The 23,375-nt window shown below is 37.7% G+C and overlaps 2 protein-coding genes across 5 annotated transcripts in view; one reads left to right on the forward strand and one right to left on the reverse strand.

The window, feature by feature from the left end:
* The first annotated feature begins 7,812 nt into the window (after window positions 1–7,812).
* lrpap1 (low density lipoprotein receptor-related protein associated protein 1) lies at window positions 7,813–16,722 on the forward strand. Its single transcript, XM_041267246.1, has 8 exons — window positions 7,813–8,091; window positions 9,786–9,930; window positions 10,281–10,411; window positions 13,223–13,343; window positions 13,975–14,130; window positions 14,817–14,899; window positions 15,238–15,414; window positions 16,079–16,722. The coding sequence occupies exons 1-8, from the start codon at window positions 7,921–7,923 to the stop codon at window positions 16,145–16,147; spliced, it is 1,053 nt and encodes a 350-aa protein (XP_041123180.1). The 5' UTR covers window positions 7,813–7,920; the 3' UTR covers window positions 16,148–16,722.
* A 3,023-nt stretch (window positions 16,723–19,745) lies between these two features.
* dok7b (docking protein 7b) overlaps window positions 19,746–23,375 on the reverse strand; it is a 39,772-nt gene continuing 36,142 nt past the window's right edge. For 3 of the 4 annotated variants that reach the window (XM_041267287.1, XM_041267269.1, XM_041267258.1), the window contains 2 exons: window positions 21,830–22,009; window positions 19,746–20,269 (listed from right to left, as the gene is read on the reverse strand). In XM_041267287.1, coding sequence (XP_041123221.1) covers window positions 20,133–20,269; window positions 21,830–22,009 — 317 coding nt within the window. In that variant the 3' untranslated portion in view covers window positions 19,746–20,132. The remainder of the gene's footprint in view (window positions 20,270–21,829; window positions 22,010–23,375) is intronic. The other variant, XM_041267278.1, reaches the window with a different exon arrangement.

Here is a 23,375-nt window from a genome sequence, read left to right on the forward strand (position 1 = left end):
ATTATTTTATACAGATAAAGATCGACACTTCTAAAAAGGGTAATTTCTAAAATTAGATCTTGTCGGACAACTAAGGCCAATTAGTATTAATTCCGTTAAAGCACATTATATATATATAATATATATATATATCTATATAATATATATATATATATATATATATATATATACACACACACACACACACACACATACATACATACAGTGCCTATAGAAAGTCTACACCCCCTTTCAAATTTTTCATCTTTTGTAATCTTATAGCCTGGAATTAAAACGCATTTAAATATTTTTTCATTTATCTACACATCCTACCCCAAGTGAAAAAAATATTCTAGAACTTTGTAGAAGATTAATGGCATACTGTAAATACAGTATAATTGTAAATCTCGAAAAACTACTCACTTCTAAATCTTTTGTAGTCATCTTTGTATTACTTTAGTATAAATACATGTTAATTTGGATTCATATGTTGTTTTTTTCTGACTTTATGTGAACGAAAAGACACACATTTGCCCATTTCTGATTGGAAATAGTGATATTTTGAAATATCACTGTCCTGGTCACAAAAGCAAAGTTTGTGGGGAATAATAGCCATTTTCTATACTTTTGAGGCATAAGCAATTAGGAAATAACATTTACTACCCAGGAACAAAAATTGTGTTACATAGTGTTATTAATCAATTATTCACTTCAATCCCAGCACGTGAACTATTTTGTGCAATCCCGTGCTCACATACTATTACACAGTTTATCTGCACGTGAAGTGATTGTACAATCCCCATGTCTAACTACAACTATATATTTTAAATCATTCATGTTACACAGACCCATTTATATCTCGTGCATCAATAGATATATACCAACATTAACACACCACATGCAACATGTAACACAAAAGTATGCACAGCACACATGGCCTCAATGACCACCTCCTCCCCTAAAATCCCAAAAGTCTCGCTCTAAGTCCCGGGCCAAGAACAGGGACCTCAAAGGGTTCAACAGCGGCAATCCTGGCCGTGGCAAACTGGCAACCTCGAGCAGTAGCATGCAGGCAGCATCCCCTGGTGGAGGCGTGCAGACGTCCCCTGGTGAAGCAGAGCCGATGAGCCCAAGCAAAGCAGAGCTGGCAGCAACCCTAGGCAAAGCAGAGCTGGCAGCGACCCCAGGCAAATCAGAGACAGCAGTGACTGCAGGCTGCAGTTGTCTCCCTCTGCTGCTGTGAACTGGTGCTCCCTCTCCTCCTCCTTCTGGTGGGTGGGGCAGCTGACCATAAAGTGGCCCCACTCTGCGCAGGCAGGGCACAGGTTCTGGGCCTTGAGAGCGCCAATGTAGACCTCCCACCTGCCCTCCGGTCATCCCTCCTCCTCTCCAGGCTGGGGGCGGTTGATGACGGAGTGGCCCCCCTCTCACCGCAGGAATTGTGCCAACTCACAGCCTCAACAAGGCAGAAGTAGCTGTCCCAATGGTCCTCTTGGGCTGTGGATGCTCGTGCTCCACCCACTTGGGCACTGGACACAATGGGACTTCAGACTCCTCATCATCTGTCTCCTGTTCTGGGCAGTCCTCCTCCACATGCCCATATGCAAATCATTGAATTCTTGATATGTGTTTTTTTGTATACAACTGTAAGTCGCCCTGGGTAAGGGCGTCTGCTAAGAAATAAATGATAATGATAATGATAATAATAATAATAATAATAATAATAATAATAATAATAATAATAATAATAAACACACAAGTATCGTCCTCAGATGCTTTATCTATAGATATGTTCATATTAATATCAGAAGTCTGCTGTCTCCCAGCCTTTATGTTTTGCTCACCAACATTTAGATGAGAGGAACAGAGAAGACTAGAAGTACCTTTCTGAGGTACAATCAATACCCTACAGGGTTTTGTAGTGATTTTCAAGGCGTATTTTTAAGTAGGGTGTTCTATAGACATCTGCATTTTCAACTCCATATTTGTTAAGGAATGGCGATACTGATTGCATAAGCTTGATATATAAAACACACTCCCTTCATTGAAAAGCGGGGCATCTATCTGAGAATTAAGTTATGAATAAGCTATTTCATACCTATCTCTGGATTTCATTCTGGTGTTGAGGTAGGTGTTTAGGCAGGATTGATGATCTTTAAAATTGTGTGCTGTCATGTCGATACGTGTCTCCAAAGCCCTGAATTCTGGTCAGCATAGTATAATCGCTTTCTTCCTAATTACATGTTTATGTTCCTTTTGAAAAATGTTTATAAGATGCCAGTTACCTGATTTGTCATATTTTCTGTCACAAACAGAGCCGTTTTCTTTTAGATGGATAGGAGATGGTGTCCAAAAGCGTGTTCATAACAGATCTTGATATGGATATGGTGGAAAATTTCAAATATTTCTGTCTCTTCTGCTCTAGTCTTTCAGTTTGTGTAGTTATTTCTACATTTAAAATGCTAGACTGGATGTTTAGCCATGAATTCCTCCTGTACATTTACATCAGAAAGACACATTATCTTCTCGGTTTTGAATTGCACAGAGCAGGGGATATGAAAAAGGGGATATGAAAAAGACCTAGGAGTTTTTGTTGACTCAGAAATTCCATCATCTAGACAATGCAGGGAAGCTATAAAAAAAAGGCCAACAAGATGCTCAGATACAATGTGAAAACTGTTGAATTTAAATCACGGGAAGTAAAGTTAAAACTGTATGATGCATTAGTAAGACCTCTTCTTGAATACTGTGTTCAGTTCTGGTCACCTCGCTACAAAATGGATATTGCTGCTCTAGAAAGAGTGCAAAGAAGAGCAACCAGAATTATTCCAGGTTTAAAAGGCATGTCATATACAGACAGGCTAAAATAATTGAATCTATTCAGTCTTGAACAAAGAAGACTACGTGGCAACCTAATTCAAGCATTCAAAATTCTAAAAGGTATTGACAATGTCGACCCAAGGGACTTTTTCGACCTGAAAAAAGAAACAAGGGTCACAAATGGAGATTAGACAAAGGGGCATTCAGAACAGAAAACAGGAGGCACTTTTTTACACACAGAATCGTGAGGGTCTGGAATCAACTCCCCTGTAATGTTGTTGAAGCTGACACCTTGGGATCCTTCAAGAAGCTGCTTGATGAGATTCTGGGATCAATAGGCTACTAACAACCAAACGAGCAAGATGGGCTGAATGGCCTCCTCTCGTTTGTAAACTTTCTTATGTTCTTATACAGTGGTGGAGGCGGTGGAGGCAGAGCCAGCTCCTGGGAGGGAGACAACTGGTCGGGTCGGACTTGAGTCCGACTGAGGGAGATGGCCTGTTGTTTCCAACCCCACCACCTGGAGGAGAGGAGATGAAACTGCCTCTACCTCCATCACCCAAGGGAGACTGGTCACTGTTTCCGGCTCCAGCACCTTGAGAGAATTGTTTGCTGTTCCCACCGCCACCAGCAGAGGAAGAGTGCCTACTGGTCCCACCTCCACCACCAGGAGGAGAGCTGCAGGAGCTGCCTCTGCCTCCACTGCCAGAGGGAGAGCACAGAGCAGGAAACAGATATCCTACTATGCTAAATCTCTGTAGCAAACTCTTTTCAGACATTTCGAATAGTCTGTATGAGGCCTAGATCTCTTCTGATTAATAGAAATTGCTGGTTCCATTCTCCTCCCTCACTTACTCTTACATGTGTAGAAAAAAAAATAATGGGGTCAGCTGCTAGCCACTCTGCAGTATCAACACACTGGCTGCATTAGAGGGCTTCACATACTGCCTTAATGTCTTAACTTTGTTTGAGATTACAGTATGCTTGTAAGAGCTTTTAATAACTCAGCTAATCAGACACTGCTATAAAAAAAAAAAAAAAAAAAAAAACATAGTTCTCTAAGAGCTACAGTGCATTCACAATGATTGGAGTAACAATTTATGTACATAAAACAAGTTTGATTACATTTTACTTTCGGAAAATAATGTCTTCATTAATTCATAACCACCTGAATAGCTTGTTGCTAAGGAATGTCCATACCAAGTTTCATTCTAATTCAATGGCCATTTCTTAAGATATGATTAAATATGTAAATGTGACATGCACATGAATGTACTGCAGGACATATGGAAAGGCCCCACCACTGTACATCCCAAGTTAGAGATAATAACAGTATACTTAGTTGCAACACAATTCAGATATAATAAGGAGCAAAAGTACAGTCAAGGCATCCAGTTATAAAATAAACTTGTAATGCTAGAATGTAATATAGTAACAAAAATCTTAGGCCACTAACCTGCTAAAGAAAGTACAACCAAGCAGTGCTTTTAATCACCACGGTTTCATAAACTGTCGGGTAGAATGTTCAGTTTAAGCACTCTTAAATTCCACCCTACAGTTCAATTGACTTGGCATGTAGGACACTGCAGCACTGCAACACATTGGTGTTTATGGTATTGACGTAACCAGCATGTAACAAGGTAAGAACATATGAAAGTTTACAAATGAGAGGAGGCCATTCGGCCCATCTTGCTCGTTTGGTTGTTAGTAGCTTATTGATCCCAGAATCTCATCAAGCAGCTTCTTGAAGGATCCCAGGGTGTCAGCTTCAACAACATTACTGGGGAGTTGATTCCAGACCATCACGATTCTCTGTGTAAAAAAGTGCCTTGTGTTTTCTGTTCTGAATGCCCCTTTGTCTAATCTCCATTTGTGACCCTTGTTTCTTTTTTCAGGTCGAAAAAGTCCCTTGGGTCGACATTGTCAATACCTTTTAGAATTTTGAATGCTTGAATTAGGTTGCCACGTAGTCTTCTTTGTTCAAGACTGAACAGATTCAATTATTTTAGCCTGTCTGTACATGACATGCCTTTTAAACCCGGAATAATTCTGGTTGCTCTTCTTTGCACTCTTTCTAGAGCAGCAATATCCTTTTTGTAGCGAGGTGACCAGAACTGAACACAATATTCAAGAAGAGGTCTTACTAATGCATCGTACAGTTTTAACTTTACTTCCCTTGATTTAAATTCAACACTTTTCACAATGTATCCAAGCATCTTGTTAGCCTTTTTTATAGCTTCCCCACATTGTCTAGATGAAGACATTTCTGAGTCAACAAAAACTCCTAGGTCTTTTTCATAGATTCCTTCTCCAATTTCAGTATCTCCCATATGATATTTATAATGTACATTTTTATATCCTGCGTGCAGTACCTTACACTTTTCTCTATTAAATGTCATTTGCCATGTGTCTGCCCAGTTCTGAATCTTGTCTAGATCATTTTGAATGACCTTTGCTGCTGCAACAGTGTTTGTCACTCCTCCTACTTTTGTGTCGTCGGCAAATTTAACAAGTTTGCTTACTATACCAGAATCTAAATCATTAATGTAGATTAGGAATAGCAGAGGACCTAATACTGATCCCTGTGGTACACCACTGGTTACCACACTCCATTCTGAGGTTTTTCCTCTAATCAGTACTTTCTGTTTTCTACATGTTAACCACTCCCTAATCCATGTACATGTGTTTCCTTGAATCCCAACTGTGTTCAGTTTGAGAATTAATCTTTTGTGCGGGACTTTGTCAAAAGCTTTCTGGAAATCTAAATAAACCATGTCATATGCTTTGCAATTATCCATTATCGATGTTGCATCCTCAAAAAAATCAAGCAAATTAGTTAGACACGATCTCCCTTTCCTAAAACCATGTTGACTGTCTCCCAGGACCCTGTTACCATATAGGTAATTTTCCATTTTGGATCTTATTATAGTTTCCATAAGTTTGCATATAATAGAAGTCAGGCTTACTGGTCTGTAGTTACCTGGTTCAGTTTTGTTTCCCTTTTTGTGGATCGGTATTACGTTTGCAATTTTCCAGTCTGTCGGTACCACCCCTGTGTCAAGAGACTGCTGCATGATCTTGGTTAGCGGTTTGTAAATTACTTCTTTCATTTCTTTGAGTATTACTGGGAAGATCTCATCCGGCCCAGGGGATTTGTTTATTTTAAGAGCTCCTAGTCCCTTTAACACTTCTGCCTCAGTTATGCTAAAGTTATTTAAAACTGGATAGGAACTGGATGACATGTGGGGCATGTTGTCAGTATCTTCCTTTGTAAAAACTTGTGAAAAGTAATCATTTAATATATTTGCTATTTTTTTTCTTCATCTACGATTTTGCCATTTGTATCTCTTAAACATTTAATCTCCTCTTTGAATGTTCGCTTGCTGTTGTAATATTGGAAAAACATTTTGGAATTGGTTTTAGCTCCCTTAGCAATGTTCATTTCTATTTCTCTTGGACTTTCTAACTTCCTTTTTGACTTGCGTTTGCAGTTCTGTGTACTCTTTCTGCGTACTTTCTTTTTGGTCCTTTTTTAATGCTCTGTAAAGTGCCTTTTTTCGCTGAATATTTTTTTTAATTGATCTATTAAATCATTTTGGCAATTTAGTTTTACATTTAGATTTGTCTACATTGTACAATGTGTCATCTTTTGGATTATGCTATGGGGTATGTTTTGTTTTTGTTCACAAAAACTACCATTTCTAGTTGAAAATGCCTTTACAAATGCTTGCTATTCAAAACAAGCACAGATTTAGTGTTTAAAGGAAGAATTTATGAAGTTATAAAGAGCTCCAATAACATTTGTGAAAAAATCGGTAAACATTGGAAACGGCCCAAAAAGTGTTCTATTAGTATACAAGTATATGTAATTTCATGTATTTAGTGACTCATATCTTGAAAACCATGTATAACTGCGATTTAAAACAACGTTGAAATCAACGAAAACTTATTTGCCTGAAAAATAACAGTTTATAAATGTATTTATTTTTTCTGGGGTTTTTTTTTCCGTATTTTGCAAGAGTTCCGGCAGAGCAGGCCTCTTGATTCTTATTCCTGAGGGTTTAAACGTATTTAAAAAAAAAAAAAAAACTGGATTGAGTCGATTTCAGGGTGTCCATGACTATTATTATAAATGCATGTTTTTCTTTTTGATACCTGCACAGAATCAATCAAGTTCGTGGGTTGTCTGACAAATTATTTTAACCATATATTCTTCGTGCCGTTCTTGCTTGGCGCCGTTTCTTGATTGTAAATCCTGTCTATTGCCCCATTGCTCCAAAGACGCCCCTTTCCTTTGTCACTATTTTACGCAAAGGTTTGTCGTCTGCTCCCTGGTCTTTCTTATGTTTTTTTTTTTTGTTTGTTTGTTTGTTTTGTTTTTTCACAACAGGCGCTTTTCCAGTTTGAGTATGTTTCTTTGCCATTTTAGGAATAATCTCGTAAATCATTAATTAGTTGTCCCTATCAGAAAGTGACCTATGCACTGCTGGCTACTACAATTACAAAAAAAACCTTTTTTTTTTTTGTTTTGTTTTTTTTCACTGGAATGTTTAATATTATTATTATTATTGCCCTTATGGATGTTGGTAGGATTGAGTAACTATGGCAACTAAATTTAGTGCTCATAATATATATATATTTTTTTTTAACTGCAACAATCTTTTGTTTTCAAGACTGCAACGTGTACTTAAGTTACTTTTTAGTAGTGCTGCTGGTAGTAACTGATTGATTCTTGCACGTGACATTTTTTAATTGCAGACAGTACAGTACATGTTTCTTTACCGAGTGTTGGCATTCACTTATTAACTCCTTTTTTCCCCAGATGTTATGACATCAGTACTAATTCCGCGTGGATGCTCCATTTCAAAGCATTTGACAGGCTCCGTTACCAGGAAACCGTAAAAGACAGAGCATTGTAGGAATTGTAGTCAATTATTTATTTTTGTTGCGCAATTTAAATATTAGACGGGTGACTACAAAAACTCCCAATCCCAGAATTCAATGGTCTTCCGGTCGAGTTTAGCTCACTGCATCGAACCTCGAAATTCAGCTGAACAGAGACCGTAATCAAATCAGAGTTTGTGCTGTTTTTTGTTTTGTTTTGTTTTGAAGCGCATAACAATGAAGGCTTTTGTTTTTACGTTGGTGTTTTGCTATTATTTGAACCTTGGCGTTATAGGTAACAAATATTCCAGGAATGTAAACGAACCTAAAAAAGACAGTGGTGATGATAATAGGAGCGTTGATTTCAGGATTGCCAAATTGAACCAGGTTTGGGAGAAAGCACTCCGGGTGAGTCATCTATTTATTTCAAGCAGTATGTAATCTGAAAATGGTTTGAATGTTTACTCGTTTATTTTACTGCTAATTTAATCAAACGGGTAGCCGTTTTGTATTGCTTTATCTCTGCATGCAGTTTGGTGTCATTGTCTTCTTTGAATTTCTGGTATTGTTTTGTTTTGTTCAAGCAGACGCGAAAAGTAGGGAAGAGTAATTTCGTTGTATGTACATGTCGCCCCAAAACAACACAGCTGAATATAGTACTACATAAACTGGGTTACGATGTCTTATTGTATTTAGTTGTACCTGGCCTGCATTGTAGGGTACAACAAGACAAGGTCAATTTTAGGACTGTCCTGCACAATGTAAACCCGATTTAATTATACACCCTTTGTTTAATATATAGCCATACAAACTGAAAGCTTGTCCTATAGCAGGACACTCTCTGAATCCATATATTCGCACTTCAGAGAGCCTCTGCATCAAGTGTGCATGTATTAGTTTGTCGAATTAACCTGTTTTTTTCCTGATGTACTCCTCCTCATACCCCCCTCCCCCCTCCTCCTTGTTTTTTTTTTAAGTTACTGATTGAACTATGTAAAACAATCCAGTGAAACGGAGAACATCTGTCTTGTCTGGGTGTTTACCCGTCAGCATTAACAAACAATATCTTGGAAGGCTTCCTTGCACTTTGCATGCATAGCATACCTTCATCTTGATTGGCGGGTCATTACGTGTTTTACTTCCTTTTTAGTATTAGCATGCAGAAAGTACAGTAATGTAAAGCTGATGTATTAGTTCATTTTACACGTCCATGTGTATTATTGTTCAAATGTATAAAGTAAACATTAACCTTTGTACACTAGTATTGAATTACAGTAGTACAGTATTAACCTTTTTAAAGCCCAAACCATATAAAAAAATAAATAAATAAATCTTGCCATTTTTATGGAATAGTGCAGGTATGAAATCCTTAAATAGTCTAGAGTGTAAAGATCATTGGGTGCAAACCAGATTTACAACAGTCTGTTACAGTTTAATAAGAAGCCAGCAGTTTTAAGTTGCAACTTAGCACTTTGTCTGCCTGACTCGAATCTTTCTTAGCCATTAGCTTTACTGTGCTCTGGCAGATTTAACTTTGGTGGTCATTAGGGTGGCCTGAAGGTCATCTTTGTCTTGCTGCGAAACATAACGCTTGAAATGTGTTTTTTTTTTTTTTTTAGAAACGGTTGTTCAGCTTCTCATAAAGGAACACATGTTACAGTAGGCTGTATATTACCAGCATCTTCTCTGCAATTGGCTTTTTCTTCTAAACTAAGTGATTAAGTGAGAGGATAACATAGGCAAATAACAAATGTCACTAAATTCCACAATAAACAGACGTTTGAAAGGACATCACATACATATGTTTGAAGAGCGGACAATTACATATCAAGGGATTCCAAGATATTTAGTAAGCAATGGTCTGAGTGGGTGAGAAGGGAAACACCTGTTCCACCCCCAGGCTAGCACCACAAACAAGCACATGTACTGTATGGAAGGCAATTACTGAATGTGAGCATAAGGGATCTTTGGCAAAATGTAATTGGCGAGTAGGTGACCACAGATCTTAAACTGGATGGACTACATGGTAAATTTGCACAGGGGTGAAATGGTACTGAGCATTTAAAAATGTATTGTTTGAATATAACTTGTTTCCTTGACAGCTTCAGTTGGCCCCTGTAAAGCAGGCTGAGCTGCACAGTGATCTGAAAATTCAAGAGAAGGACGAGCTCCACTGGAAAAAACTGAAGGCAGAGGGTATGGATGAGGACGGTGAAAAAGAAGCAAAACTGAGACGCAATTTTAATGGTGAGTACACGTCGACGGTTTATAAAGTTGTCGTATTATAATCACAATAGTAAAGATGGATGCCTTCAACCTCACTTTCTTAACTCTAAGTATATTATCACCAATTTGTATTTATGCTAAGAGCCCAAACCTTAATTTACAATTATTTAAACTACCTAAAGGCACAAAAAAAACCACTCAAATTTTAAAGGTACATTCACCAAAATTGAAAAAATATTTCTTGAATTGCCATTTTTGAACAGTAATGTTCAGTGAGTTTAATTATTTTTTTATACTCTGCTGTAAATAAACTTGATATGTTTAATTTATTGTTAATTTCAAGTTATTATTATTATTTTTTTTTATTTTAGTTATTTTGACCAAATATGGGCTTGATGGGAAGAAGGATACAAGGAATTTAGAAAGCAATTTCTTAAAGGACCACGACAACAGAGATACTGATATGTTTGAGGATCCTAGACTAGACAAACTCTGGAGCAAGGTTTGTAAATAATTCCTATGTGATTGAACAATTGTTCATTTTCCTGTCCTGTAAACAGCAGGACCTTGGTGTAACTTCTTATTTTCTGGTGGGTGATTCCATGCTGTTAGTTATCCAAACTAAATAATCCACCAGAAATCTTCTGCAGTTTCTTTAAATCGGAAAAGAGGAATATCTGATTTCTGCAAAGGACTTGCACAATTTTGCAGCTTTTTTGTTTTTTATATGATTATTGTATTCTGTATATTTAGTATATGCAACAGTGTATAAAACCTGCAGGCTTGTGGATGTTAGTGATCAATAATGTGTTGAAAACATTAAGTTCTATTATCAGACAACTTAGTTAAATTCATTCAGATCTGGGTTGCTTCTTGATCTGCGTAGTATTTTGCTGTAAAGCCACTTGCAATTTTTAAAATGTTTTTTTTATACATTTTTTTTGTCAATGCCAGACTCACAAACTTTACTGCGTTGCTGAGACACAGTTCTGCCACTCCACTCACTTTGAACTCACGCACAGCCCTGTTGCTGCATCATTATCTGGAGTACATTATTGGAATTTTCAGTAGTCTTCTCCAGTAAAATTTTAAAGCTTTTTCTGTTTTGTTTTGTTTTTTCTGCGATTGTGGAATCTTGTTTTTTTCTGTAGTGATTTAAACAAAGCTTGGAGTGGTGTTGTCTCCTGTCGCATATCTTAGACCCCGTTCACACTTGTGATTTTAAGCTATGTGAACTCTCCAAAAAAGAAAAGGCAGCCCAGGGCCGGCCTAGATTTAGGTCACCATTTCGATGTGGCCCAGAGCCTGCAATTGCAGCATCAGGGCCGGCCTTTCCATATATATGAACGCAAGGCAGACTTAGGGCTGCCTTTTTGTATCACGTGACCAGTTTGTTTAAGTAGCTCAGTATTCTCATACTCCCATGCGCGCGAAAGGTAAATTGAAAGATGAATGCAGTGCTAGCAATGAGGGTAGTGGATCAATATTAAATGGTAATTATTTCTACATAATACAACTTGAATTATAAAAATATTAAATAAAAACAAATCTAGCAGGTTAACGTTCAATTCATTTCGCAAAATGAGCTGCAGTGCATTCAAAATTAAGCTTAATTTGTCACAAATACCCTTTCTTCCTGTTATTTAGTGAATAAGCGATAAATATAAAACCTGCAGGATTGTGGATGTTTATAATGATCAATAATGCGGCGACTTGGCATATTCAGCCACCATTGTTTATTTTGCACACAACGATATACACAGCTACAGAAGTGTGTGTCTTTACATTAAAATACAGATCATTTCTTTTAGCTGCTTGCTTTTACACACAAAATACTGTTCTCATCCACAAATATAAAGGCTGTTGATGCACCATAATACTGTCGAAATAGTCAAATTATATATATGTGTGTGTGTGTGTGTGTGTGTGTGTGTGTGTGTGTGTGTATATATATATATATATATATATATATATATATATATATATATAATATATATATATATATATATATATATATATATATATATATATATATATATATATATATATATAATATATAATATAAATATATGTATTTTTTTAATATACCATAAAATTGCTACTGTGCTACATTGAAAAAAAAATATTAATAAGAAACATCTGCTACAAATCAAGGATTATTGTATATCCTGGTAGCTGTTCCATTCTGAGTGCAGGCTATTGTTCCATTTTTTATTATTATTATTATTATTATTATTTTAATCGATTCACCACATTTCAGGCCTGCTTTTCAGTCACATATGTGAATGCACAAAGGCGCCTTAAACCGCAAATGTGAATGGGGATTCAGACCTAAATATGCAGCTGCCCTGGGCCAGCCCAGTAGTGTGAACAGGGTCATAGTGTGTGTATGTGTGTGTGTATATATATATATATATATATATATATATATATATATATATATATATATATATATATATATATATATATATATATATATATATATATATATATATAATATTAAACATTACTATACTGTTGTGAAGCAGTGCTGCACATAAAGTACTGTGGAGCAGGCCAGGTTTGTAGTCGCACAGTTTCAGGAGGGGACAGAGGCAGCTTCAGGATGTTAATGGATGACTGTACAGATCTCCTCTTGGTTTCCTCAATAGATTGGTATCCTAAGGTTACGTTAAAGCTAACCTCCCCTGAAATGTATAGCCAACAGTTCACAAATGTAGGATTACTGGGGTTGGAAATCTAAGGAAGTTGGACAAATGCTCAGTAAATCCAAAGATATAATGTGGCTGATACAATCTGGTAACTTTTTACCTCTCGGATTGAACTGTTAATTTACAGCCATATGTTTTTTTTTTGTTTTTTTTTGCTTTTTGCTTCTGCTGAAACAGATTTGAAATACACTGTGTTGTATTATTACTTGGTAAAATGAAAAATAAATGAGTTAACATACCAAAATGAAGCAGTTGAATGTATAAACATTATTAAACAAAATAAGCAATAACAAGTCAATTATATGCCATGCCAGTCCTGCAGGACTAATTCATTTCCAGGTTCAATGGCTCTTAAATCAGATTCTTGAATTGTTTTAATTAAATAATGTAGGACGCAGCTGGACCTAAGACCGAAACATGAGCGGTGTTCTTTGTCCACTCCTGGTTTGCATAAACTGGTAATGATTCCTGGGTTGGTGTTATCATTGATGGGATCAGTCACGCTAATTAACCTTGGAATTGCCATCTCTGCAAACACTTAATTGTATTTGACCCACCAGCCCTTTCATTAACTCTGTCGTATTTCACTTAATCGTTAACAGGCAAAAACATCAGGGAAGTTCTCTGAGGAGGAGCTTCAGAATCTGAACAGAGAATTTCAGCATCACAAAGATAAAGTACAAGAATATAATATCGTAATGGAAACTGTGAGCAGGACTGAAGGTGACCTTGAAGAATTAAAAAAATATATACAGAGAAGACAATTATTTATTGTTTGCCAAGTTTTTTTTTGTATTTTGTAATTTTTATTGCTCTCCTTTATCCATCAAAATGTTACTAATTCATTTTGATTTGAAAGATGTGTCATATGTCCTTATATGGATGAGATTTAGTAAAGTCATAATTAAGCATGCTATTGATTTTCAAGCTCTCTTGAGACTGATAGCTGATTTTATACTCGATACACAAGTATTTTGTTATTCTTTAAGTCAAGTTTGAATGTTGGGGTCGTACTAGAAAAGTGTAGCCCTTTCCTGACTAAAAATGAACTTCCTCACTGCCACATTGCTTTAAACTCTGGCCATATTAATGATACAGACCACATGCTCTGATATTCTTGTAGTGTCTTATAGTTGGTACACAGTTGGATTCTATGATTCTCCATTACAGGTTGTGTCCTGTGAACCTTAACTGTTTCAGTGCTGCATTGTTTTTAAACTCTTTCACATTTTCGTTTTACTTTATGCAACCAGGAATGCTTTTGTTTTTGTTCACAAAAACATCAGTTCCTACTTTTTCACAGTGCAGCTTTTCAGAAGGTAATTCTGATATCTGTTTATTTGTGTTGCTTTAGACGTTTTCAAGAATGTGATCAGCCCGTCTGAAATGGAGATTAAAGAACATGTTCTGCATGAGAAGCACTCTGAGCTTAAAGAAAAGCTCAGGAACATCAACCAAGGCTTTGAACGCTTGCGCAAGATCAGCCATCATGGTTTTGATGTTGACAGTGGTAAGATTATTAAATGTCTTTTTGATTGCTCTGTCTCTTTAGTTTCTCTGACACGGTACTGTGGTATTTTTTACGTTTTAATATGTTTTTATTAGGAGGGTGACAAAGTGAAACTTTTTTTTGTCTTAAACCTTAAAGGTTTCCTCTATTTGTGGTGACTGATACATTAACTACTTGTAATTTTAGTTCTTGATTTAGGTGTTGTGATCAGGTAAAAGGAGAGCTGTGTACTGCCCCTTTGTCTGAAGGTGCCAATTTTGATTGCCTTTTTCTGTGGGTGGTTTGATCTAGACCAGTGGCTGTGAAACCACCTCATCAGAAGCATAGTAATGCTATTTAAAGAAAATATTTTGTGGATAACTGTCTGTCTGATTTTAATAGTTTTCTTTAAAAGCTACATGTATTAATAATGCTATAAAATGTCACTTCGAAGGGGGTCCCAGTTAAATAACGTTTGATAACTGTTAATCTAGACCAATGAATATTATAATTTCAAAGCATGTTAAGGGCTTTATAACCAAAAATAATTAAGTGAAATAAGAGGATGAGCAACCCCTGTTGGTCCACCTGAATGCCCCATTTGTAGATTTTGTGTGTGTATGAAGGTGTTCACCATTTCACAACCCAGATTCCTACAATGATACTGTTTTCTGTGTATTAAATCATTTTGTTTCCTTAATTTTCAGAATTTAAAGAACCCAGAGTTGCTGAACTTTGGGATATGGCAAAAGAGGGTAACTTCACAGATGATGAGCTTGAATCATTTAAAGTAAGTTTATTAGTAATCCTGCATTAATACAATGATGTTATTTGAAGTCCCACCCTATCCAGGCTCCAGGTTAGGGTTTACTGAAAACAGTGGCTATACCACAGTACAGGGAATGCCAAAAGATGTTGCAAAGTGATTCTAGGTTCAAGTAATACAACGTGAGCAAGCCGTTTCAACAGGACTATCTTTTCTCAACAGGTCATGGTATACTTTGTCACCAGACCTACAGAATTCAGACTTTCATCTTGTACAGTCTGTGTCCTGTGCAAAGCATTATAATGGATTGCTTTTCAGCAGAACACAATAATAACATGTCAGTTATGTGGTCTGCTTACCAGGAGGAGCTGAGGCACTTTGAGACAAAGGTGGAAAAGCACAAGCATTACCAGGAACAGCTAGAGCTTTCACACCAGAAACTCAAACATGTGGAGGCTTTGGGAGATAAGGAGCACATGGTTAGAAACAAAGAAAAATACACCAAGCTAGCTGAGAAGACTAGAGAAATGGGGTATAAGGTATGCGTTTTTATGTTTCCCTTTTTTTTTTTTTTTCAATATTGCTATTCCCTTTTTAATAATGTGTAAGAAATGTACTTTATATAAAGTGTGTTGCAAAGATATTATATAATTTTATAGACGTCTTCTGAAAATATCAGTAGCTATTTTCATTTAAAACTAACTGGTACTAAATTAAAGTAACCTCAATCATGTTTTTACCAGATTACAAGTATTTGACATCTCTTTAAAAATGTCCTATATTCAGATACTGTAAACGATATACAGTGCATAAAGGCTGTTCATGGCTTTCTTGGTACATTGTTATCCACAAGATGAGAGATCTTTTGTAATGTCACTGCATACTTTTTTTAAAGATGACAAAATTGTCTATCCTAACCATTTTCTGCAGACACACTTGGGAATGTCAAACAAAACAAGATTACAACAGTTCAGTTTCTGTGAGCTTGTATTGCCAATGGGTTTCGTCATAGGGAAGTTGAGATGTCCACTAGACGGGCATGTGGCTCACTCTAATCACATTGTGTAGTTTGTTCAGTTTCCTTCTTGTAACTGGGGTGTCAAACTCACAACCTACCAATTTGTAGTCTATAAGGTATTAACCAGTTCAATCTTCTGTTGTTTTGCTGACTGATGCCTGAATGACCTGTTGTGTGTATTTCAGATGAAGAAACACATGCAGGACCTGACAAGTCGCCTTGCAAGGGAAGCACTTCAGCACAATGAGCTTTGAGTAGTGTTCACAAGTTTGCTTTTATCTTGTAATAAAAGCAAATTAAAGGACCATCCAGTCATGTGTACCACAAATGTCCAAACATCTTTGATCCTGCTGGATGTGATTTTTTTTAAAAGGCCGATGTGTTTGTTACGTTGCCAATGAAAGTTTTTTTTTTTTTTTATGCAATAATGTATTAGGTATTTGAATTGTAATGTTCCATCTTCCAACATTCAGTAGTAGATTTAAACGATTGGCTGTAAGCCTAATTGTTCCTATATTTTATGAGCAACATTCTTTTAATGCAAGGAAAACTCATCATTCAGATTTCCTGTTAATCTGCATAAATACCACTGCCATATATTACAGTTGTGTACCAAGATTAGTGTCTGGTGTTTTGAGCTGTAAAAGTATGCATAATGCCAGATTGGGTTTCTATTAATGGTTTAAATGGCAGCAGTATTTACATCTCACATTGTTCAGATCAACTGAGAAGTGTTTAAATTACAGATAAATATTGTACATGTTCTAGAATTTGATTTGAATTGATAATGTAGTCTCCATTCCAATGTTTAATAAAAGGTTTGAAAATACAACATTTGATTCTATTCCCCCCCCCCCAAGTTAAATTGATCAGGCATGAATTATATAACTAACTTACCTGTCCATGAAAAACAAACATTTTCATATTGCGGTTCAGAATTTGTTACATACCTTTACTAGGAATAAATCTTTAAAGAAAATAGACTGCATGGCTGGGGTTAATTTCCACTGAAAATTGTAGTTATTGTTATCTTAAATAAAAACAAGTTTTTTAAATTGCAAAATAAAAATTGAAGTGTTAGATAATAAGTAACAGTTAAGGTTCTAAACTGAAATAACAAAAAAATGATTTTGCTTCGTTATTGATTTTAGCAGCCTCTGCTGTCAGCGTATAGTGACGTTAACAATAAGTGTTCATGCCCACTACATCCCTGAGGGTTTTGTTCTTAACCTCACCCTGCGGCTACTGGCAATATGGTCAGAAGTTCATCGCTGCCACCTTTATGTATAGAAACTGCTGCAGCAAAAACTGTTTTAGAAATAGCTGTTGTAAGCAATTTATATAGAGCTGCCAGATAGTTCCAGCAGATTGACATGAAATATCTTGGGTAGCTATGCAACTGTGTCACGGGTATATCTCCCAAGATATTGTGGAAGCAAAGCACACAGTGGCCTAAAACGCATTTGATTTGTATTTATTAAAGAGGTACAAAGATCAAAAGGTAGAATACAGTGAAAAATACAAATTACTCTGACAAGCTGTGCTAGTTACTTGATTTACATGAATTCTGTACAATATATTTTTTATAATGCAGTCCTTAGCATTGCTGGTTGTCTAAAACTGAGAATTTATTTACAGGCTTTTTGAAGTTGAGTACTTGTTATGACAGTCTAAATGCAGATAAAGCCATTTTGATATCCAGCCCTACTACCTATGCTGGTACTGTATTTTACTGAGTATTTGAGAAAATCTAACTGTTAGAACACACCACCACAAAAAAAAATATTCACATAAAACAATGCATCTCAACACTAACATTTCTTAAGCAGTACATTTCTGAATATAAATATTCCTAAACAAACGTTAATTCAAGGCAACAAATAACAAAATGTAAATTGATAGAATGCTTCTGCAGAAAAAATATTTTCAGAACATGTAGAATAGCCACAAGTTTATAGACACAAACAAAACAATTATATTAATGGCTTTAAAAAAAAAAAAAAAACTAATTATACATCCTACTTATAACCAAAATAAATAATTATGAAACATATAAACTAAAGGATCAAACATTTGACACTTTAAATACAAAATAATTTCATATTTACTAAAAGCAGTCTCTTTACTACCTACACCTGTACATTTGACAAACCTTTAATGATACCTTTCTTCAACAGAGCGTGGTACAGTAACTAATTTGCATATGTGTACCATCTGAAGGCACAGACTGGTTTGTCATCGTGCAATAAAAGATTAATTCTCAAACTGAACGCAGTAGGGATTCAAGGAAACACATGTACATGGATTAAGGAGTGGTTAACATGTAGAAAACAGAAAGTACTGATTAGAGGAAAAACCTCAGAATGGAGCGAGGTAACCAGTGGAGTACCACAGGGATCAGTATTAGGTCCTCTGCTATTCCTAATCTACATTAATGATTTAGATTCTGGTATAGTAAGCAAACTTGTTAAATTTGCAGACAACACAAAAATAGGAGTGGCAAACACTGTTGCAGCAGCAAAGGTCATTCAAAATGATCTAGACAAGATTCAGAACTGGGCAGACACATGGCAAATTACATTTAATAGAGAAAAGTGTAAGGTACTGCACACAGGAAATAAAAATGTGCATTATAAATATCATATGGGAGATACTGAAATTAAAGATGGACTCTATGAAATAGACGTAGGAGTTTTTGTTGACTCAGAAATGTCTTCATCTAGACAATGTGGGGAAGCTATAAAAAAAGCCAACAAGATGCTCGGATACATTGTGAAAAGTGTTGAATTTAAATCAAGGGAAGTAATGTTAAAACTGTACAATGCATTAGTAAGACCTCATCTTGAATATTGTGTTCAGTTCTGGTCACCTCGCTACAAAAAAGGTTATTGCTGCTCTAGAAAGAATTCAAAGAAGAGCAACCAGAATTATTCCGGGCTTAAAAGGCATGTCATATGCAGACAGGCTAAAAGAATTGAATCTGTTCAGTCTTGAACAAAGAAGACTACGCGGCGACCTAATAGAAGCATTCAAAATTCTAAAAGGTATTGACAATGTTGACCCAAGGAACTTTTTCAGCCTGAAAAAATAAACAAGGACCAGGGGTCACAAATGGAGATTAGACAAAGGGGCATTCAGAACAGAAAATAGGAGGCACTTTTTTACACAGAGAATCGTGAGGGTCTGGAATCAACTCCCCAGTAATGTTGTTGAAGCTGACACCCTGGGATCCTTCAAGAAGCTGCTTGATGAGATTCTGGGATCAATAAGCTACTAACAACCAAACAAGCAAGATGGGCCGAATGGCCTCCTCTCGTTTGTAAACTTTCTTATGTTCTTAATCTTACATGAAGCAGAAAATGTAAACCGCAGAAGGAACAGGAAAGATTCTTTGTACAATCAAGATGGTCTGGTGAGTATTTCAAAGAGGGAACTTTTTTGCCTGTTTTGCTTACTTAATAGAGAAGTGTTAAAAATGACTTATTTCACAATTCTGCCCTTTCATGCATTGTTTGTTTCTGTGTCCTATGTAAATAAGCATTGGGGGGGGGGGGGGGGGGGGGGGGGGGGGGGGGGGGGGGGGGGGGGGGGGGGGGGGGGGGGGGGGGGGGGGGGGGGGGGGGGGGGGGGGGGGGGGGGGGGGGGGGGGGGGGGGGGGGGGGGGGGGGGGGGGGGGGGGGGGGGGGGGGGGGGGGGGGGGGGGGGGGGGGGGGGGGGGGGGGGGGGGGGGGGGGGGGGGGGGGGGGGGGGGGGGGGGGGGGGGGGGGGGGGGGGGGGGGGGGGGGGGGGGGGGGGGGGGGGGGGGGGGGGGGGGGGGGGGGGGGGGGGGGGGGGGGGGGGGGGGGGAGTACAGTACTAACGTGTGGTTTTTTTTTTGGTTTTTTTGTTTGTTTTTTTTTTACTCAAAGGCTACTGAATTAATGTATAAACATGCTCTTACAGTACTTTTGTTGGTACTGTATTGTTTTTAAAACCGATTTCAGCACCAAAAAAAAAAAAAGTTCAATATGCAGGTCACAACAGTTTCTGTATTAATTTATTTTTTAATTGCAAAACTGTTTGGCAGTGCTATGCTGCAATAGTCCTTCAGTGGGTTCAGAAATGGCATTGCTGGAATGGAACTGCCATGGTGCACCTCTACAGTCATTGTATTCTCTAGATTGCCCTGGCGTTGTGATTCAGGTGAAACCCTGGTCTTTGGTAAGGTACGGTTCATGAAATGGTGGTTTCACTAACAGATCACTGCAGGGCCCCTCTCCTTTTCTGCTCCAGCTCCTGCAGTCTCTCCTCTCTGCCTTGGGCATGCTGGGTTCCCACTTTGTGAGCTGTCTCTGTCGCAGTGATATCAATCTGAGCGTATTTAGTGGAGCCTCCTTCTGTAAAATAAAGCAATCCATACGTTTGACTCTGTTCGATGTCCATTTCACTTTACTCATATCTATCTGAATGATCTCGGTGACAACCAATACTATTGCCGCTGAGTCAGGGCTGTATTGCTCAATTTTCGGGGAAGTCTTCAAATCCTTTAAAACTGGTTTTCTCATAACAGCAGTCTCAAAAGTGCCATTGTTTAAAGGAGAAATGTCCTTTTATCCAATATTTTTTGCTTTTGCAAAAGTAATATTTTTTTTAAGTACTGCAAAATGTCTTTCAATAAAGTACATTTTTACTTTTCAATCGCTCCGTTATCATTTGCTGGGGTTTTAGAAAGGTCTTGAAAAGTTAAGTCCTATTTTAAGCATAGTCTTGATCTGACACCACTCTATGGGCTTGTGCTAGTATCCCATGTCCTATATTTGTTTCCTATATTGCCACACGGTGGAGATGCCCATTGAGAAATAGTGAAGAAGTAGAAGATGCATGCATACAACTCCAAGTGCCAAAAGCACTACTTCTATAAAAGAAACATATCTGCTGTAAACTGAGGGTACATTTGAGACTGTTGTTATATCAGGTTTTAAACCATTGGTAACTTCTCATTTTCAACACTGTCATTGCTCCACCGTGTGTTGCAAAGACAGTGAATTACAATAGCCAGCTTACTGACCACTGTTAGGCAGTTTTGAATTATTCATGCTAAACTTCTTAAATGGAAGCTATATAGCTCAACACCAGAACAGTAACTGCATGCACAAATTCTTCATATGAACCACTCATTGGGATTCAGTGGTCTTTCAAATACCACACACAGCTGTTTGTGGAATTACCTGCTGTCTGTCCCATGAATATTTAGAAAGGTATATGGGTGTTTCAGTAAAAAAGTGAACAAAATAAGGTAAACATGAAATCTCTGATGCTTATGATCCTGCAGGGACACATTCAGCTTACAGCATAAAGTTATCTCTGATTTGCAATACCTGAAAAATGAAGTAGTGCTGAATTTGCAGGCATGAAAATGAGTGCATATTTATGGAATTGTTGTCTGTCATCAAGTTTCTTGTTGCAGAAGGCGGCTCTGGTACTGAAATTTACTGAAGAATGAAGACTAAGTGCCTAGGCAGAAATAGGATTTGGAAAGAGGTTGCTAACAGTTCCAGTATTGAGGACAAGGCATAAAGGGGTAGGAACATAGTAGTAAAGCCTTATTTTTCTAAATGATTTATGCATATTGGAAGTTTTGAGGATAGTTTTTGTTTTTAAATGAGTCAGACAAGGCCTCCTTTAAATGAGCAAACAGATGTGTGTGTGGGTGGGGGTTACTATGTGTTCAAATAATGTAATGTTCCCAAGCAAACTGCTCATAATCCAGGGTCGTGAAATATGGCTATACTGAATAAATATTCAGATCTCACAAACCTCATAAAAATCTAATTGTAAAAGCCAGTGGAGGACGCTGGTGAACACAGGCATTGTCTGGCTCCTGTATAAAGATGCACTGCAAGCATACACACACACACACAGTTATGCAACAGTTATGATTAAGTAATTATTCTTACTATGTTTATGGAGATGTATTGTGTTACCTCCAATTCCAGAGCCAGGTTCCTGTCGCTCTAATTCCATGTAATGAAGCTGTTTCTTTGACGTTGGGCTAACAGGAATATTAACATAGGTAACTCCATCACCACGGGGCCTGTCAGGCACAGGCAGATCCACTGGGTACGCAAACATGGCCCCTAGCAATGCATAAATGACAACAAAATACCCAGAATTCATTTTTTGGCACATAATTTAAAGGGGAATGGGGAAAGAAACAACCGGAACAGAGATGCTGTATATCATCTACATTTTATTTAGGCTTGTAATATAGGAGGTGCACAGTACTTAGGCAATAGCTTAGGGTAGTATACATCAGGTCTGCATAATACAAGCTACGTAACAGCTCAGTCATACACATTATACACATGGCACCTGTTATGCATAGCAGGTGTGCTACGTTTGAGTATATATTTATTGCTAGTTCTGCATCAATTGTAATTTGCCATACTTACTAATTATTGCAGAATAAAATACTTTTGAAAAGACTTCTCAAGTCTGATTGTGGGTTAGTAAGCTCGAGAAGTGTATCAAAAGGTACTAGTGCACAGTGCAGACATGCTCCCCCACCTCACAAACATGCTTCTCCAGTGCACAGTGCAAAAACGCTTCTCCAGTGCACACTGCAAAAACGCTTCTCCAGTGCAAAGTGCAGACATGCTCCCCCACCTCACAAACATGCTTCTCCAGTGCACAGTGCAAAAACGCTTCTCCAGTGCAAAGTGCAGACATGCTCCCCCACCTCACAAACATGCTTCTCCAGTGCACAGTGCAAAAATGCTTCTCCAGTGCACACTGCAAAAATGCTTCTCCAGTGCAAAGTGCAGACATGCTCCCCCACCTCACAAACATGCTTCTCCAGTGCACAGTGCAAACATGCTTCTCCAGTGCACACTGCAAACATGCTTCTCCAGTGCAAAGTGCAGACATGCTTCCCCACCTCACAAACATGCTTCTCCAGTGCACAGTGCAAAAATGCTTCTCCAGTGCACAGTGCAAACATGCTTCTCCAGTGCAAAGTGCAGACATGCTCCCCCACCTCACAATCACGCTTCCCCAGTGCACAGTGCAAAAACGCTTCTCCAGTGCACACTGCAAAAATGCTTCTCCAGTGCACAGTGCAAACATGCTTCTCCAGTGCAAAGTGCAGACATGCTCCCCCACCTCACAATCACGCTTCCCCAGTGCACAGTGCAAAAATGCTTCTCCAGTGCACAGTGCAGACATGCTTCTCCAGTGCACAGTGCAGACATGCTTCTCCAGTGCACAGTGCAGACATGCTGCCCCACCTCACTTCCCCACAATCACAGCCCTGAGGAGTCTTTTCAGAATTGTGCGAACACAGATAATGAGATATTTAAACAGGTAATGGATTAAATATTAGGGAAATGTACATGACATAAAGGAAACCTTTTGTAGTTAGTAAACAATTATACAAATCACAACCTAAATAAAATGAGAACCACTACATGATCCTCTGAAATTTGACAAATGAGTATATGCAAC

Source organism: Polyodon spathula, chromosome 1 (assembly GCF_017654505.1).
Source record: "Polyodon spathula isolate WHYD16114869_AA chromosome 1, ASM1765450v1, whole genome shotgun sequence".
Classification (NCBI taxonomy): Eukaryota; Metazoa; Chordata; class Actinopteri; order Acipenseriformes; family Polyodontidae; genus Polyodon; species Polyodon spathula.

What these genes read in the sequence shown, in the direction of transcription:
- lrpap1 (XM_041267246.1), top strand. Translation starts at nt 7,921, where the DNA reads ATGAAGGCTTTTGTTTTTACGTTGGTGTTTTGCTATTATTTGAACCTT. An exon ending in TAGACAAACTCTGGAGCAAG is followed by an intron (nt 10,412 to 13,222) that starts GTTTGTAAATAA and finishes AATCGTTAACAG; the next exon opens with GCAAAAACATCAGGGAAGTT. An exon ending in TGGTTTTGATGTTGACAGTG is followed by an intron (nt 14,131 to 14,816) that starts GTAAGATTATTA and finishes CTTAATTTTCAG; the next exon opens with AATTTAAAGAACCCAGAGTT.